The 15,077-nt window shown below is 43.7% G+C and overlaps 1 protein-coding gene across 3 annotated transcripts in view; it reads right to left on the bottom strand.

Moving 5' to 3' along the window:
- Positions 1-15,077, bottom strand: part of LOC147196262 (formin-like) — a 46,790-nt gene that overhangs the window by 30,920 nt on the left and 793 nt on the right. For 2 of the 3 annotated variants that reach the window (XM_086126748.1, XM_086126749.1), the window contains exons 2-6: positions 13,439-15,040; positions 9,041-9,207; positions 5,211-5,331; positions 4,017-4,078; positions 1,918-2,591 (exon numbers count right to left, since the gene is read on the bottom strand). In XM_086126748.1, coding sequence (XP_085982874.1) covers positions 1,918-2,591; positions 4,017-4,078; positions 5,211-5,331; positions 9,041-9,207; positions 13,439-14,930 — 2,516 coding nt within the window. In that variant the 5' untranslated portion in view covers positions 14,931-15,040. Of the gene's footprint in view, positions 1-1,917; positions 2,592-4,016; positions 4,079-5,210; positions 5,332-5,451; positions 7,574-9,040; positions 9,208-13,438; positions 15,041-15,077 lie in introns of those variants that run through there. The other variant, XM_086126750.1, reaches the window with a different exon arrangement.

Genomic DNA, 15,077 nt, shown 5'->3' with positions numbered 1-15,077 from the left:
CTCTCAGTATTTAGACTGCCTTCAACGAAGCATATACCTAATTTTTCCAGAATGTGGCCAGGCTCGTGAAAGCATGAACATTGTGGAGGAGGTCCAAGTCTGCTGTGACTCAGAGAGGTAACAAAGTGAAGAACCTCGCCCATTTCATCCACTCAGTCAGTCAGCGTACTTTAACTCTCTTGTGTCAGTTATCGTTTGAAAATAATTGTGCTCATGGCTTTAATTAGAATCAGGCTAGTATGTAATAAACATAAAGGCAAAAAAGAAAAAATAACCACTAACAGAACTTTCAGACAGATTTAACCTCGTCTACCTAACTGGCTACTAAAAACAAAAAAAAGTGCTGATGGGCTTCTCATGACTTAAAGTTCACAAGAATTGCTAAGTGGGCAAAATTAGGGTTGAGTCTAACTGACCACGCCAAGACGACATGTTCCCCAAAGTTCTGAGACCGAGTTCCATTAAGTCTCAAAATTCCACAGACAACTCCGTTACTGAGTAGACTGAATGAATGTTGTTCTCCTTCATTCAGTTGTCTGTCGTCTAAGCTGCCAGCTAAGATTTGTGCTTTGTTTCAAATTTGAGGACCTGGCAACGTTTCAAACTCCACACTCTTCATAACATCACACCATTTAAAAAAAAAGATCACACAGCTGATCCAGTTAGAGCTAAACCCTTTTAATACGCCTTAACTCGACACTTTATGGCTACATTTATAGCTGCTGCTGTGGTGCCTGGTCCGGTGAGAATGCACGGACCAAAATTTAGCTTCCCCCAACTAATCCAGCCATGGAAATACAAGTTCATAAAGTTGAACGCCTGGCACTCATGAGGCAGCAACCACAACCACAGTAAATGGGCTGGATAATCCACTTACAAATACAGTCTCTTGAGTACAAAGGAATGGCGCTGAGGTGAACAATTTGTCCTGGACAGACCCCCAATTCGCCATGTTAAAAATACCTGAATTCACAAATTGCAATTTTAACCATTTTTAAAAAAAAGATGAGATATGAATGTTTCAAGGGGAGTCAAGCTAATGATGGTCTTTACAATAAATAGATTAATATTTTCTTTGTTTATTATGAGTGAAGAAGTAAAATCCACCCGTTTTTGCCTGTCTTATTTTGCCACTTGCTGTTGACTGAAAATGACATCACAGTTGCTCACAGCTCAGGTAACGACCAATCACGACGGCTCAACTTCAGAAAACAGATGAGCCATAATTGGTCAGTACCTGAGCCCTGAGCAACAGTGATGGCATTGTAAGTTGACAGAAATGGCCTTTTTCTTCTTCTTGGAAAATGTTGGTCATAAAATTACTATTTTTAACTACAACTCCACTGATAACCAATTTGTTGCTGGCTTTTTCTCACAATATGAGTAGGTTTTTTTAATCATTTGTTGAATAAAAATCTTGAGCCAACGTGCATCCTCAAGCACTTCTTCCTTCTTACTTTTCTGATTGATATAAAAATGATTTATTAGATACAATCACATAACGGGGTAGGACTAGATACGTTTTTTACTTCTTCCTACTCCCTTGAACATAATAACTGTGTTGAATGAAGATTGATTTCTTTCTTTTTACTTTTTTTATCTACCTTATTTTCTGTCAAATTATTACTGTATATATGTTTTATGTTCAATAAACAAACAAACAAAAAAGCCAATGCGCTGGCAATAAATCACTCAGGATTGGCTCAGTCCCTTTTGGACCCAGGGCTGGGCTCGCTCTTTCACCCAATTCAGGTTACTTTCTACTCAGCACTTTTTAGAGTGTATCATTCCTTGCCCTAAAAAGAGCCGCTACCTGTATGATCAATACACTTAGCAATGATGTCGCAATATTTTATCATTACTGAGTGGAAAATTCCATCCATGTTATGGTGAAACAGATTCATACGTTGCACATACTTATCGTCATGTATTTGAATCCTGGTCCAGTACAGAGGCTTCATGGGACAGGCGGGCTCAATTGCAGGCTTCCGAGGGGGCTTTTCGAACATCTTACTGAAACTGAATCCCCCCATGAGTGGAGGTGGTGGGGGGTTGCCGCCCGGAGGAGGGGGAGGAGGCGGAGGTCCTGCTCCAGGTAGCCCGGGAGGGGGAAGCGGTGGGGGTGGCGGAGGGCCACCCCCGGCGAGTGAAGGTGATGGCGGCGGCGGCGGCGGTGCTACAACATTGCCCGGCAGAGGAGGTGGAGGGGGTGGCGGTGGTCCTGAGGGGCCTGGCAGGGGTGGCGGAGGCGGGGCTGGTCCAGCAGGCCCCGAGGCTGTTTTGAGCCCCAGACTGAGTCCGATAGAGTCCAGGTTAAGTTTTTTCGGCATGTTCTGGCTGACTGCTTGAACGAGACCGCCCGCCTCACCCTCTGGGCTCTTGATGAACGTCTCCCTGTCTGTCTGGATCCCCACAGTTCGGCTAGTTTTACTTGTTGGGTGGTCAGCAGTTGACACAGCCACGTCTCGGGTCTGTCTGCCCTCCACACTGTAGGTCTTGTCTTTTTGCAACTTGGCAATGACGCCTTCAAGGTTTGATAATGAAACGGCATGCTCGCCTCGAAGTTGGAAGATCTCAAGCTCAAAATCAGACTGTAAAAGCACAATAATGGATATTATAGTATCAGCGGAGTTTGACCTGTGTGTGCATCACAGGGTGATAAATGACTTGCTCAAAGACAATCTATAGCAACCGACAGCTGACATTTCAAACAAGAAAAAAAAAATGAAGAAAAAGCAAAGTATTGACTGGAAACAACAAGGAAATTGTTGGGCAATGAACCTTACACATGTTCCTTATTAACTTGTTTCACTTCGAAACAGCATGAGGCACGTTCCAACTCTTTGTTGTGGGCCGACTGTTGTACACTTTTCTCAGTCTCGGCATCAGTCTATTAAGGAGGGTATATTAAAGCCTGCAAACAGACAGACTCAGAAAATCTTCCTGAGGTCAGATTTTGATCGGGGAAATTGCCAATGAATCGATTCCGAACTGTCCAACTTTATGAGAAGGCGGAACATAATTAGGTGACAATAATGTGAAAAAAAATCTGGTTAGTAGTGTTTGTAACTGACAGTTCCTTCTACATGTGTCAATATTTTATATCATCATATATTTAAATGTTTTAAAATGCCAAAGGTGTTTGAACGTCTTCCCACCAGTATGTGACTTCACAGCGCTCGATTGAGACACCGTCAGTTGATCCCAACAATCAAGCATTTCCAGGTAAATAAACCTGCACTAAACAATTGATCACATTTTCAAATTGATTTTGTGGTGCAATTTTAATTCTTTTCGTCTATTTCTGTATTGTTTTTCAGTATCCTTCAACTAATCGTATTATGAATCCAGTTTCACTTTAAAGGAGAACCAAACCCAAGATCTCAAAACTGTTACATTTTAAATGCGCATATTTTCTTTATCTACTGCTGTTGTCTTAAATCTATTATGGTGGCATTCTAAAAATATATGTTTAAAACGTCAGTCTGCTCTTGTGTGTGTGAGTGGGGGGGGGGGGGCATGTGGTTAAGGAGTTTATAATCTCGCAAGACCCCGCACCCATGGATTCGCATATTTGCCGATATCTATATTTTTCTTTTGTTTTTGCCCCCCCCCCCCACCCCGTCCTCTTTTTCATGGAAAACGTGTACTGAATTTTTTTTTTGAAGATTTTTTTTCGATATTGGCAGATGGTCGTACACTGTACTAAAAAAAATAATAATAATTTTGTCAATATATTCCCAACGACAAGCTCTCTGGGGGTAATATCTGGATTCGACCTTGAATGGTGACCATTTAAAATTGAAACCGCGCCCTCATGTAGTGACTGAAGTTCAGAAGCAAATTGCGTAGAGAGGCGTGTACCAGTGCTGTGTGGCTGTGCTTGAACATTTCATGCTTACTTGGCGCCATCCTGTGTTCATAATGTTAAGTACAGTAGTTGATTTCCCCTGAGTTTTTTTTCTAGAGTACATGTAGAGTAGTACATTTCCACCGTTGAGTCTCATTGTACTTACATGCATTTGCTCCAAGTCTTCCTTGCATTCCCTCTTGAGCTGCAGGAGGGCAGCCTGGTGCTCTGAAAAAAAAAGTATAGTGCATTTCTCAACCGGATTACATTTTGATGACACAGCAAACACATTTGTCATCATTATTGGTGTTTTTGCACATGTACAGACAGAATAACTACGTAATTGAACACAAAGAATGTTGCATTTCTTGCTCGACAGCTGCGTTTGATCAAACGATTGATAAATCTCCACACGGACAAAAAATGTTGGTTGGATTTAATCAATTTTAGTGTGCAAAGTGGTCGCAATAAATAATATCATCTTGATCCAGACACATTACAAATACTGTAGATGTATAGTCTACGAAACAATTCATCTTTTATTTTATTTCGTGCAACCACTTGACGAAATCGAAGTCGGCAAATTCGGCACATTTTTTGAGTGTATGAGGGTTGGGTCATTGTTGACGGAAGGACCGGTTTTGCAACTTGGACAACCTGTTTTTAATCGTGCAGGTGACAGAGTGGTGCCCTAAACAACATTTTGTCACGTCAAACATGTCAGAAAGATCATCTGTTGATTCTGATAAAAACTGTAAAGACAGAACACCTCCCCCCCATCTAAACCAGGATTCATTCAAATCAATTCTTATAGTATCAATGGTCCGCATTAATTTTTTCGGCACTTAGGAGCATCGTTTCTCTTAAAATGTATTCTGTTTATGATCAACATGTAAAGCTTTGGAGTGAGTTAAAGGTTTACCCCTTTTGGTGACAATAATATAGTCCAACATGTGAGATGTCGTGAAATTATGTGCATGATCATACCAACAAATGGACAATTGGAAACAAAGATTTCGCAGTGTCAATCATTTCTGACATTTTGATTTGAGTGTAGCCACGCAAATGTGCGATGAGGAACCAACTGAAGTGCAAAATACTTATCTTAGATTTATTTGCGCGATTCAATGAATATGCTGTCAAATTGCACATTGCTCTTCAAAATGCCCGATATTGGCATCCAAATCCTAAAACCAAAACAGTTCCCATGTTTTATTTTGCATTTTGATTCTTGCGCGATCCAGTCTTCGAAAAAGACATGTCAGCATCAGCGTTCATTCTGTGTCATTTCCTCGAGCCACAGCATTCTCTCGGCTCACAGGGAGCGCGGTAAATACAGATAACAGTGTCTGGTTTTTACCTGCCTCGGTGTACTTGAGTCCGACCTTTTCTTCCTCATCTTTGGATTTGGGTGGTGGCCACACAGCCTGCAGACGACCCGGAGTTCGGTCCTCACTGTCCGCAGGCGACGTAGTCTCCGTCTGTCAGAGCAAATACAATCACGTTAGTATATTCCCGGAAAAAGTGGAACAGTATTTTTTTTTATTGCCATCATAAATACGTTGGATGAAAAGAAACAATAGAGGGAGGTTATGACATACGTTAGCTTCTGTGGGAGCTTTCGGTTCCCTGCTCAAAGCTTTGGAGGTTCTCTCAAAAATAGATCGTAGACTTTCTTTGTCATTCTTGATCTTCTTTCTCACGGCTTCTAGATCCACAGGTTCATTTTTTTCCTTTTTGGCAGACTTAGGGCCAAAAATACTTCGAAAAGCATCATACGCCAAGTCAGAGGTTTTCCTGATTTCTGAATGTGGGGGTTTCTCTCTTGCCACCTCATCTCCAGTCTCAAACTCTTTATTTTTATTCGGTTCTGGATCAACTTCCTGTCCTTCACTTTTGGCTTCATTGTGCTTATCAAGGTTAAAGTGCTGACTGTTTTTCAGATTTCCTGCGAGAGGTTTAGACTCGAGGTGTTTTTTGGTTGGAGCGGATGTCTTCTGCTCAGGTAGGAGCTTGGTTTTGTTCACCGTCTTCTTCAGACTGAGCAAGGCCAGGTCAGTATCTTTCTCACTCTGCTTGATCTCTGACACAGTCTCTCGTTCTTCCCCTACTGCTCCTTTCTTCAGCACCCTTAGGCCACTAAACAGAGCTGGCATCTGAAAAGAATGAGGCGAAGAGTGGGACGTGTCCTTGGATTGGGGTGAGATGGACGAGGACACATCCGGGGTCTTTGACGAAAGTGAATGTTGAGGTGAACGTTTGGCACTTGGTTGGTGATCAAGACCAGAGGAGAGCAATGTTGTTGTTTTTTCGACATTGTCTGACTGCTCCTCAAGACTTGGGGAGGGGATCGCTTGGCTCGAAAGCGGATGGGCGTAGTTTTGCTCACATGTTCCAGATTGATGTGATGTTGGGGATACATTTGTATCACGGCCTAGGATCACGGAGTCAACGGGCAGAGAACAGTTCATTTCTTCAACGGTGCCTTTGGTTCGTTTACTTCCATCGTCTTCTGTGCTAGATGCTTCGGCTCTGTTAAATATCGAAGCCGTGTTCTCTGTGGGAGCTGATAAGATGGGGAAAGTTCGAAAGTCGGTGCTTTGGCTGGACCTGTCTGCAGATAAAAATGATTCCAAAGGTGATGCCTTCAACCCATGTGTTCGAAACTGCGGAACATGTAACTCCGACTCAGTGGCACTTTGCTGTTCATCTTCATCACCGCGGTGCATGAGATCCTTGCTATCCTCGGGTGAGGTTGGCTTCCTGACAATTATTAGCTTCTTTGACAGGCTTTTATTTTCAAGTCCCGCCCCCTCTTCCTCATTTTCAGAGTCACTATAGGTCATCACTCGAGTCACCCGGACTGAATCTTCGTCCAACCAGTGTGACAACTCTCCTTTAACCGGACTGTCAGAATCCTTGTGACTTTCACCACTGTCAACATTTTGTTCTCTCGAATAGGAAGCAGCTTCATCCCCCGGAGAGAGAGCATCACTCTCTTTCAGCGCATTTTCACTTTTGAGAGTTTGACATTCTTCAACATCTGACAGTTCCTTAAAAGACGTCAGCACAGCCGGCTGCACATCTGATCCTAACCTCTCCCTCGTGAGAAGATTGTTAAAGACATTTAATAAACCAGGAGTGGGCTTTGGTCCATGGTCATATGAGAGATTCTGTGAATTGTCCATTCTCATTCGAGTGTCACACAGACATAGAGTTAAAAGAAAAATCTTAATATGTGTCCAAGCCGCGGGTCCCAAAGCTGCTCCTATTCCACCTCAAAAATTGGCAAGAAACAAAAAGGTCTTTGTACGGACGAATCTCCTCTTACCTTCTAAAAGAGTGCACCAATAACAATTCTACTGCATGTGTGACAAATAAACAGGTTGAATCTAAAAAGTGTTCATTGTGTCAGAGAAAAACTAGCACCGGTGCAGTAAAAAAAGTTCTATGACAAAGTTTCCTGTGCCGTCAATCTGTTCAATATCTGGATCGATATCCTTTTGTAATCCTGATGGGAGAGCAGAGGAGAGTTCAACATTCACAGAGCAATTGCAAATATTCCCACAAGGTGAGCTGTATTTTCCATGTTGATGATGTGGATTATCCTTCTCTCAGTGCTGCCGTAAAGTATGCGGTCCATGACTGAGCTGTTCCTTTCGGTTCACTCTTTAGCAATCTGTTTTGGCGAGAAGGAAAAGTCCAGGCGACTGTTGCGTGAAAAAAAAAAAAAAGAAATTTCAGGTTGTGGGAAGCAAAAAATCTCACTGGTCTACCCAGTCTGTGGACGCCTTCCACTACACCACGTCCCTCCCTTTCTGGGAGGGGACCTGTAGCACCAGCCATAGGTGTCTGATTACCTCACGTTTAGAACATGGCAGTGTGGCAAAGTAGGAACCACAGAAGGGCGTTGTGTCTTCAGCTGGAGAGGCACGTACAAGTTCAGTGGCTCTGCATCGCAGCAAGTAGTTACTGCATTGAAGAGCGTGTGAACTTTAGCTTGTGCGGTTGTAGACAGGAGTAGCTAGCATGCTAACGTCAATAAACCTGTTGTGATAAGTCACATATCAAGTAACAGTTACAGAGCGCTGGTATTGAAGTGTGACTCAACGCGACTGCCATTCGTGGTAACTGCACTCATAAAACACGTCACTTTCAGCTTATTTGCGATTCTGATCCGCTCTAAATTGTGCTGGTTGTTTTCCTAGTTCCAGGGAGAACTTGCATTCCTCTTGTTGCTCTCAGCAACAAAAGGTCATTGCCTTTAGAATGCCACAATCTGCTTGATTGAACAACTAATCTGTAGCCATGGAAGAATGTGAAACAGAAATGTTTTGACGTGGGCACTGTAATCAGGGCGAATGAAACAGAAAGTTTCAAAACCTCTAGATTACTTTCTTGTTTCCATATAATATCGGGCGTAAACAATTCAGATCAATATTCATCAGTCATTATCACTATTTTCATCATTTACAAATTAAATTAAACTACGAGTGTTTACCTCGGCTCTAATTTGTTTGTATTACATTTTGTATTATTTATAGGCGCTTTTCAGGACATTCAAGAGCTTCATCTGAGAAAAAAAAAGTCTCGCATTGAATGTGGGCTTTAGACGGATTTTGTTATGTAATCAAAGTCGTATTCCACACACACACACGCACACCCACACCCACACCCCCCCCTAAATCCCCTCTGAGTCCCTGCTCAAACAGCATTGATTGCAAAAAGTACTAATAGTATTTCGATTTCACGGACTGATACAAACCCATAAAATACCCACATCTACCGAAACCACATCTAAGTAATCTACCCTCATCAGCCACAGGAATGAATACCTCGATCAAATACCATCTGATTAACTAGGAGAGGCTTCATAGCAAAAGTTATGTAATGATTCTGTTGGGTAGGACATGGTCATGTGTTTTTTTTAATTATTACACATTTCAAACTTATGTTTGCTCGAAGAAGGCTATACATGTGGGAAGTTCTACAATTGCTCAAAATGGTCACCATAGTTTGGACGGTTGTGATTTCATTGTTACAGGGAATCATAGCAGGTTTGGCGTAGAATCTGTCTGCAGATTAAAATCTATGACCTTATAATCCATTTCAAGAATTTGCGATCATGTGCTCAGGAAAAATGCCAGGGCTATGTGGAGAATGTGGTGTGCAAGTTTAAGGGAACCTCACCGTGCACCCCAGCTTGGGATAATAAGGTGTATCCCCAATGATGTCATCCTCAGGCGGTGTAATGCGAAGGAAATCAAGGTGATCGGGGCGGGGAACACAGGACAAGGGCTCCTGACGGTCATCGGCATCGAGCATCCAAATATCATCATGACGCAGGAGGGAGTCCTCTAGTGGAGGGGATACACACATACAGACAAGCCCAGAAAAATTAGCAGTGTGTTATGCATGCAGAGTTGCTGAGCTACGCAATTAAAGATTTGATTTGCGCCGACTGGGCTGGGCAAGAGCTGGATCGACCACTCGGAGACGCTGCAATGAAGATTTCTACACTGACCGACCGGGCCAGGTTCAGAGGGGGAGACCCAGCTCTCCGAGGGCGTCCCCCTGCACCGTTTTTCCATCTTCTTAAATGGACTTTTATTCATTCTAACACTGTGTAATATTATATTGTGTCAAATGTTGCCGACTCGGCATCCATTGCAGCCTGGTCATCTTGGAAGGGGGATTCTCCCTTCTGCTGCCCATTCTCAAGGTTTCTCATTTCTCCCCAGATGAGTTTTTAAAAAAAAAAATTTCCTTGTCCTACTGGGGTTCAAGACCAAGGGATTTAGTGAATATTTGTCAACTATGGGCATGTGAGGTCCTTTGAGAGTGTTTGTGATTAAGGGCTATATAAATAAATGTGACTTGACTAAAGTTGTGCTATGTAGCCGGTGTGGATAATACAACTGGCTTGAAAGGAGGCGTCGGAATCGTTTAACATCAAAGATACAGCAATTGGGAGTCCTGTTTTTCTGCAAGCCTCAGGGCATGAAGCTATTTTTATCGGCACTTACTCAGCTCTCTTCCTACGGGCCACACCAGCAGTAAGCTATAGTGAGCCTATAAAGACAATTCCAAAAACACCTTTCGCTGATACAATTTTAACTGCAGGTTAGGTGTGTAAAAAAAGAAAAAAAAGTCAATTTGTGGGCCTTGCAAACACAGAATAGCCTGCCCACTCCTGTCAATAGAAAAACATGCGTCTTAAGCAGGATCTAGTTTTCTAATTCCAGACTTGTGATTGGCTTGCTATGTTTCACATTATCATTCCAAACGGATTGATTTTTGTATTACAATTTCAGTGGCAAACTGTAAACACTACCAACCGAGCATCAAGTATCATTGAAATAAAATGTGGGGACTGCAGTGTGGACGGTGTAGACTGGTTTGCACGTCTGCCTCCCAGTGCAGAGGTCACGGGTTTGAATCCGGGTACTCCGGTTTCCTCCCACATTCCAAAGACATGCATGTTAGGTTAACTGAACACTCTATATAGTCCCTAGGTGTGACTGGAAGTGTAAAGGGTTGTTGTTTGTCTATGTGTGCCCTGCCATTGGCTGGCAGCCAGTTCAGGGTGTCCCTCGCTTGCTCCAGCATGCCCATCACCCTTGTGAGGATAAGTGGATCAGATCATGGATGGTTGGATGGACTGCACTATGACTGCAGTCGCCCATCACTTGCTTCTAAGAGATTGCTCGTCACTTTGAACAGAATCCTGGAATCTGAGTTTAGGCCAAATGACTTCAATTCAGTCATGGCACACACTTGGACAGCAGAGGAGAAAAGAGTGCCACAGTGAAGACTGCTGACGGCGGGTGCTCCCAGACGACTCAATTAAGTAAGAAGAGCATTCCACTAAAACTGGATCATACCCATCCATATGTACATCATGTTCTTTGGCAAGGTCAGTTTTATTTTGCTGTGCAGCTGTAAGTGACAAAAGTAATCAAATTGAAAATGAGCATCTGTCACACCGTGTGGGTGTTGCTGTGTCATACTCTAAATTGGCTAAGTCTGTCTGCGTTTCGCATGGCACAGAAACCTTTGAACGTCAGGTGCTGACAGGGTGGCATTGTCAAGGATGAGGGATGAAGCCACTTGACACTGACTGGTCATTACTCAAAGGATGCTGCGAACTGAATCAAGGTTGTTCGTTTCTGTGTGCCCTGCAATTGGCTGGCAACCGGTTCAGGGTGTCCCCCGCCTACTGCCCGAAGACAGCTGGGATAGGCTCCAGCACTCCCCGCGACCCTTGTGAGGATAAAGCGGATCGGAAAATGGATGGATGGATGTATATTGGGCTCAGTTAGATACAGAAAACCTAAAAGGAGAACCATCAAAAACTAAACTGTTTCATTGTGCAACAATACCAAACATGTTGGTGGCAAATTATTGCAAATGGCCTTGGGTGGATGATTACAACTGTTTCTCATTTTTGTGTAAGACCTTCAAACATATTCGCCAACACTGCCCCATTTTGTCCAATAAAATGCATAACATAATCAGTCAAAGTCACGCAAGTGGGCCATATGGCATGTTGAGAGCATGTGGCAGCTTCCACTTTCCTCCACTGCTTTTACCCAGGATGGCGGATCATCAACTTTTGTATAAATCATGAGAAATGCAAGGCTTATTATAAATCATTGAGCTGGTCTTGTGGCCTTCACAGCCGTTTCACCACACATTTGCTGTGAAAGACGGACCGATTGACCGATTGCTCTGTATACGGACATTGGAACCACAGAGAAAAGGTCTCCGATTCTCTGAGAATCAAAAGCAGAAAACGCAGACTAACCCAGAGAGCTCCCACACATCATTTTTCATTTGAATTACAATTCTGGTGGCAAATGGGAAGCATAAAATGGAGGAATATTAAAGAGTGTCTTTAGTGGGATTGACAGCCTACCAACTCAGGCACAGACAATTTGCTTAACCTTATTTCGCTTCACTGGTAAATGTAGATTTAAAGCCGAGTAGACACACAATAGATCCGGTTGTAATGACGATATACCAAGATGCTGCAGGGGTTACAGAGAGATAACTTTGGGCTGTATTTCTCTGCAGCTGCGTGAGACATATGGAAAAAAAGGGGAACATTCTTAGCTTGTGTCGGCAAAGTCCATTTAATCAGCTGAAAAGAGCTGACCCTTGTTCTCAGTGGCCTAACAATGTTGCAAGGCAGCCCACATTATGTTGAATGACATCTTGCAAATAGAAGGAGCTCTTGCACTGCTCAGATTCATGTGACCTTGCTGGAACGTACGGGATAATCTGATCAGAAAAAAACTGCCTGACGACAGACATCAAATATGTCAGGTATTAAGCGGGAGGACTAAAGTGAGAGACAGGACTAAATAGAGTCTGGCAAGTTAATTGGACAAAGGATAGATAGCTTTGATTAAACCCACGACAAGTCATAATCTCTCCTCTTTTGCGGTAGATGTTTTGGAACATAATGCGCCGTGAATATCGAGTCCTTTAGAGCATTTAAGTTGATTTTAAATCTCCTCTCAAGCTAATCAATTCACATTTTTACCTGGCGCACCCTCCGTCCCCAAAAAAATCTAACATGAAAGTAACACCAAGTTTATCAGTTCACATTTTTACTGGTTGCATAAATAAATAAAATAAAAAATAAAAAAATAAAATGCCATTACACTTCAAGGTAAGACTACGTCAACATGCCCTTCACTGCTGCCCCCAAGTGGTCGAAACCATGAGGTTTCGACCCTTTTCATCATTGAGCTCTGGGTCCTCATTTAAGTACCGGAGCCGAGTGCTGGAATAAAAATTCAAAAACCGAAGACAGGCGATGAAAATAGAAAGAAAAGCTGTCGTGAAGAAACTCCAAATGCAGGAGATAGCATGAAACGCACGGGATAAGGATTTCCAAAAAGACGTTTTCCAAAAGAAGGTCATTATAATCCTTTTTCATACCTGCCGGTGACCCTTTGTCAGTTTCCTCTTACTGTAGGCGTTTGGAGAGGGTGGGGGTTGTGAGTTTAGAAGCCTCTGGCAGTAAATTGGCAATGCTTCAGTTAGCGCAGTGCTCATGAGAACCATGGTCGGGTGGAGGTTTGCGTCAAGTTTGAGCCTTTGATCAGAGACACTAATCTCCGACTTGGCCGCAGTGCTTAGAGAGTTAAAAAGGGATCATCAACCAAATTATTCTCAGAGCCCGCCTTGCTCTTTGTATAACTCTGCTGGGTAGCTTTTAATTTGTAGGGGACGTCACATGTCATTGTTGAAAGAAGAAAACAGACCACTGACACATCCTCGACTGAGATCAAAAGAAATTATGGCCTAAAGCTGGAAGGGACAAAGTAAAAATTTGAGTAAAAACAGAGGAAATGAGAACTTCAGGCCACAATTAAGAGTACTTAACTCATTCACTCCCAAAGACGTTTTTAAACGACTTTTCAGACTTGGTCCAGAATTGGCGGGTACTGAATGAGTTTTAATCAGATTCGCTCTATCTAAAGTCCTGAAAATGATGAAACATTCAATGTCAACATTAACATCAAGATTTCATGATGAGAATGCACGTGTTCCAAGCGGGTATTCCAAATTGCTCACCTGTGGTTGTGGAGTTGCCAGAAGAATTCCATTTTCCGGAGTTGCTCGGCCGTCTACTGAAATTCAAATCCAAATGCGCGACGGTTCGCCGGTTGCCATTCTTGTCAGCCACCTCGGCGAAGAGTTTGGGCTCATCCGTGTTGCTGTTGCTGTCCCGATCATGGTCTACATCTTGATCTGAGAGCAGCACTATGCGGTGGTTGAGGTTGGGGCTCGGTGATGGGGACGGTGACATGCTTTGGAGACTGTTGGAGGCAGGGAAGGATGTGTTGAAGACGCCGGCGAGAGAAGGCGAAGATGGGCTCTTAGTGCGAGCTTTAGCTAAGGGTCGCAGTTCATGGGGTTGGGAAAGCGGCAAACGCAGCCCCTCAGCAAGCTTGTGACCAGTTTTTTCTCGGCTGACTCTAACATGAGTCTCTCTGCTTAATTCTCTCGATTGTCCATACTTCTTTGTGTGTGTGCTGGTTCCTGGGTATGAATCAGAAGACCCTGACCCATCCGGGCTTGTGTGACTGACACGTTGTACTTTCCCCTCCAAATCTTGCACTTTAACGACCAACCGCACCCCTCTTTCATTCTGGTCGGCTTCACCTTGCAGCTGCTGACTGGACTTGACCGTCACGTGCTCCGGTGGAAATTTCTTGACAGGCCGGAGGTTAGTGCCGCTTTCCCTCCGGGTCAGGCCTTCCATCAGACTGCAAGAGGCTGATTCAAAACCCTGCTCACTGTCATACTCTGAGAGGTCGTTGCAGAAATCCACGTCTGAGTCGAACGTCTGGTTGCCCTCAATAAAATCCCAGCTCTCTCGGGTATTCTGAAATGGTTCCTCTATGGGCAGGACAGGATTAACAAAAAAACTGTGAGACTCATGGAGAGATGATGATGTAGAAGGAGTCTCATCCATTGTAGAGGCTGTGTTTACACTATTCCTAGCAGGAAGATTAAAGGATGGAGTTCCATTTGAAACGTCCGTCTTCATCTGACAGTGCAGGGAATACTCTGCACTATCGAGCCGCTTGCCTTCCTTCATCTTCATCTTTCGGCTCTTTGTTGCCGTTTGCTCAAGAGAACTTAAATTGCTACTGCAGACAACCTCACCTCCACGATCAACCTTCTGCCCCTCGGTGTAATCCTGCATTTTCCCGTCCTGGTTACCCATCTTGACCTTGTTGGCACAATTCCTGCACAAGGATAAGAGATCGACCAGCAATTGGTGGTGCTCTGCAGCCAGCAAGGAGAACTCTGCAACAGCCGTCTTTGTTGCCCGCTGGTAGCTGAGGGGTTTGCCCAAGGAGTTGGAAGACTGGACTCTTTGTTTGGACGCAGCGAGATCCTCATTTCCACAGTCATGGTCATTACAAGTCCCGGCAGAGGGAGCGGTGCGACTCTTGTACTTGAAGCTTGGGACCGTCCGTTTAGGGAAATATAGGCTGGTGTTGCTGAGCTCACGGATGGGCACATAGAGAAGTAAAACAGTGTGTGTTCCCTCCATGATGGGTGGGTGACATGTTGTTCACCTAAGATCACGCAGGAGGCGATCCACCTACCGATGGATTTGACTGATGGATTTGACTGCTCACCGTATGGCCCATCCTTAGGCTGCTACAGAATAAACAGCAATGCATTTGACTAAATACAT

This window comes from Hippocampus guttulatus, chromosome 13 (assembly GCF_054856545.1).
Source record: "Hippocampus guttulatus isolate MCC_2025c chromosome 13, RoL_Hgut_1.0, whole genome shotgun sequence".
Classification (NCBI taxonomy): Eukaryota; Metazoa; Chordata; class Actinopteri; order Syngnathiformes; family Syngnathidae; genus Hippocampus; species Hippocampus guttulatus.
Note: the sequence above shows the minus strand (reverse complement) of the source record. Positions and strands in the feature narration are given on the sequence as shown.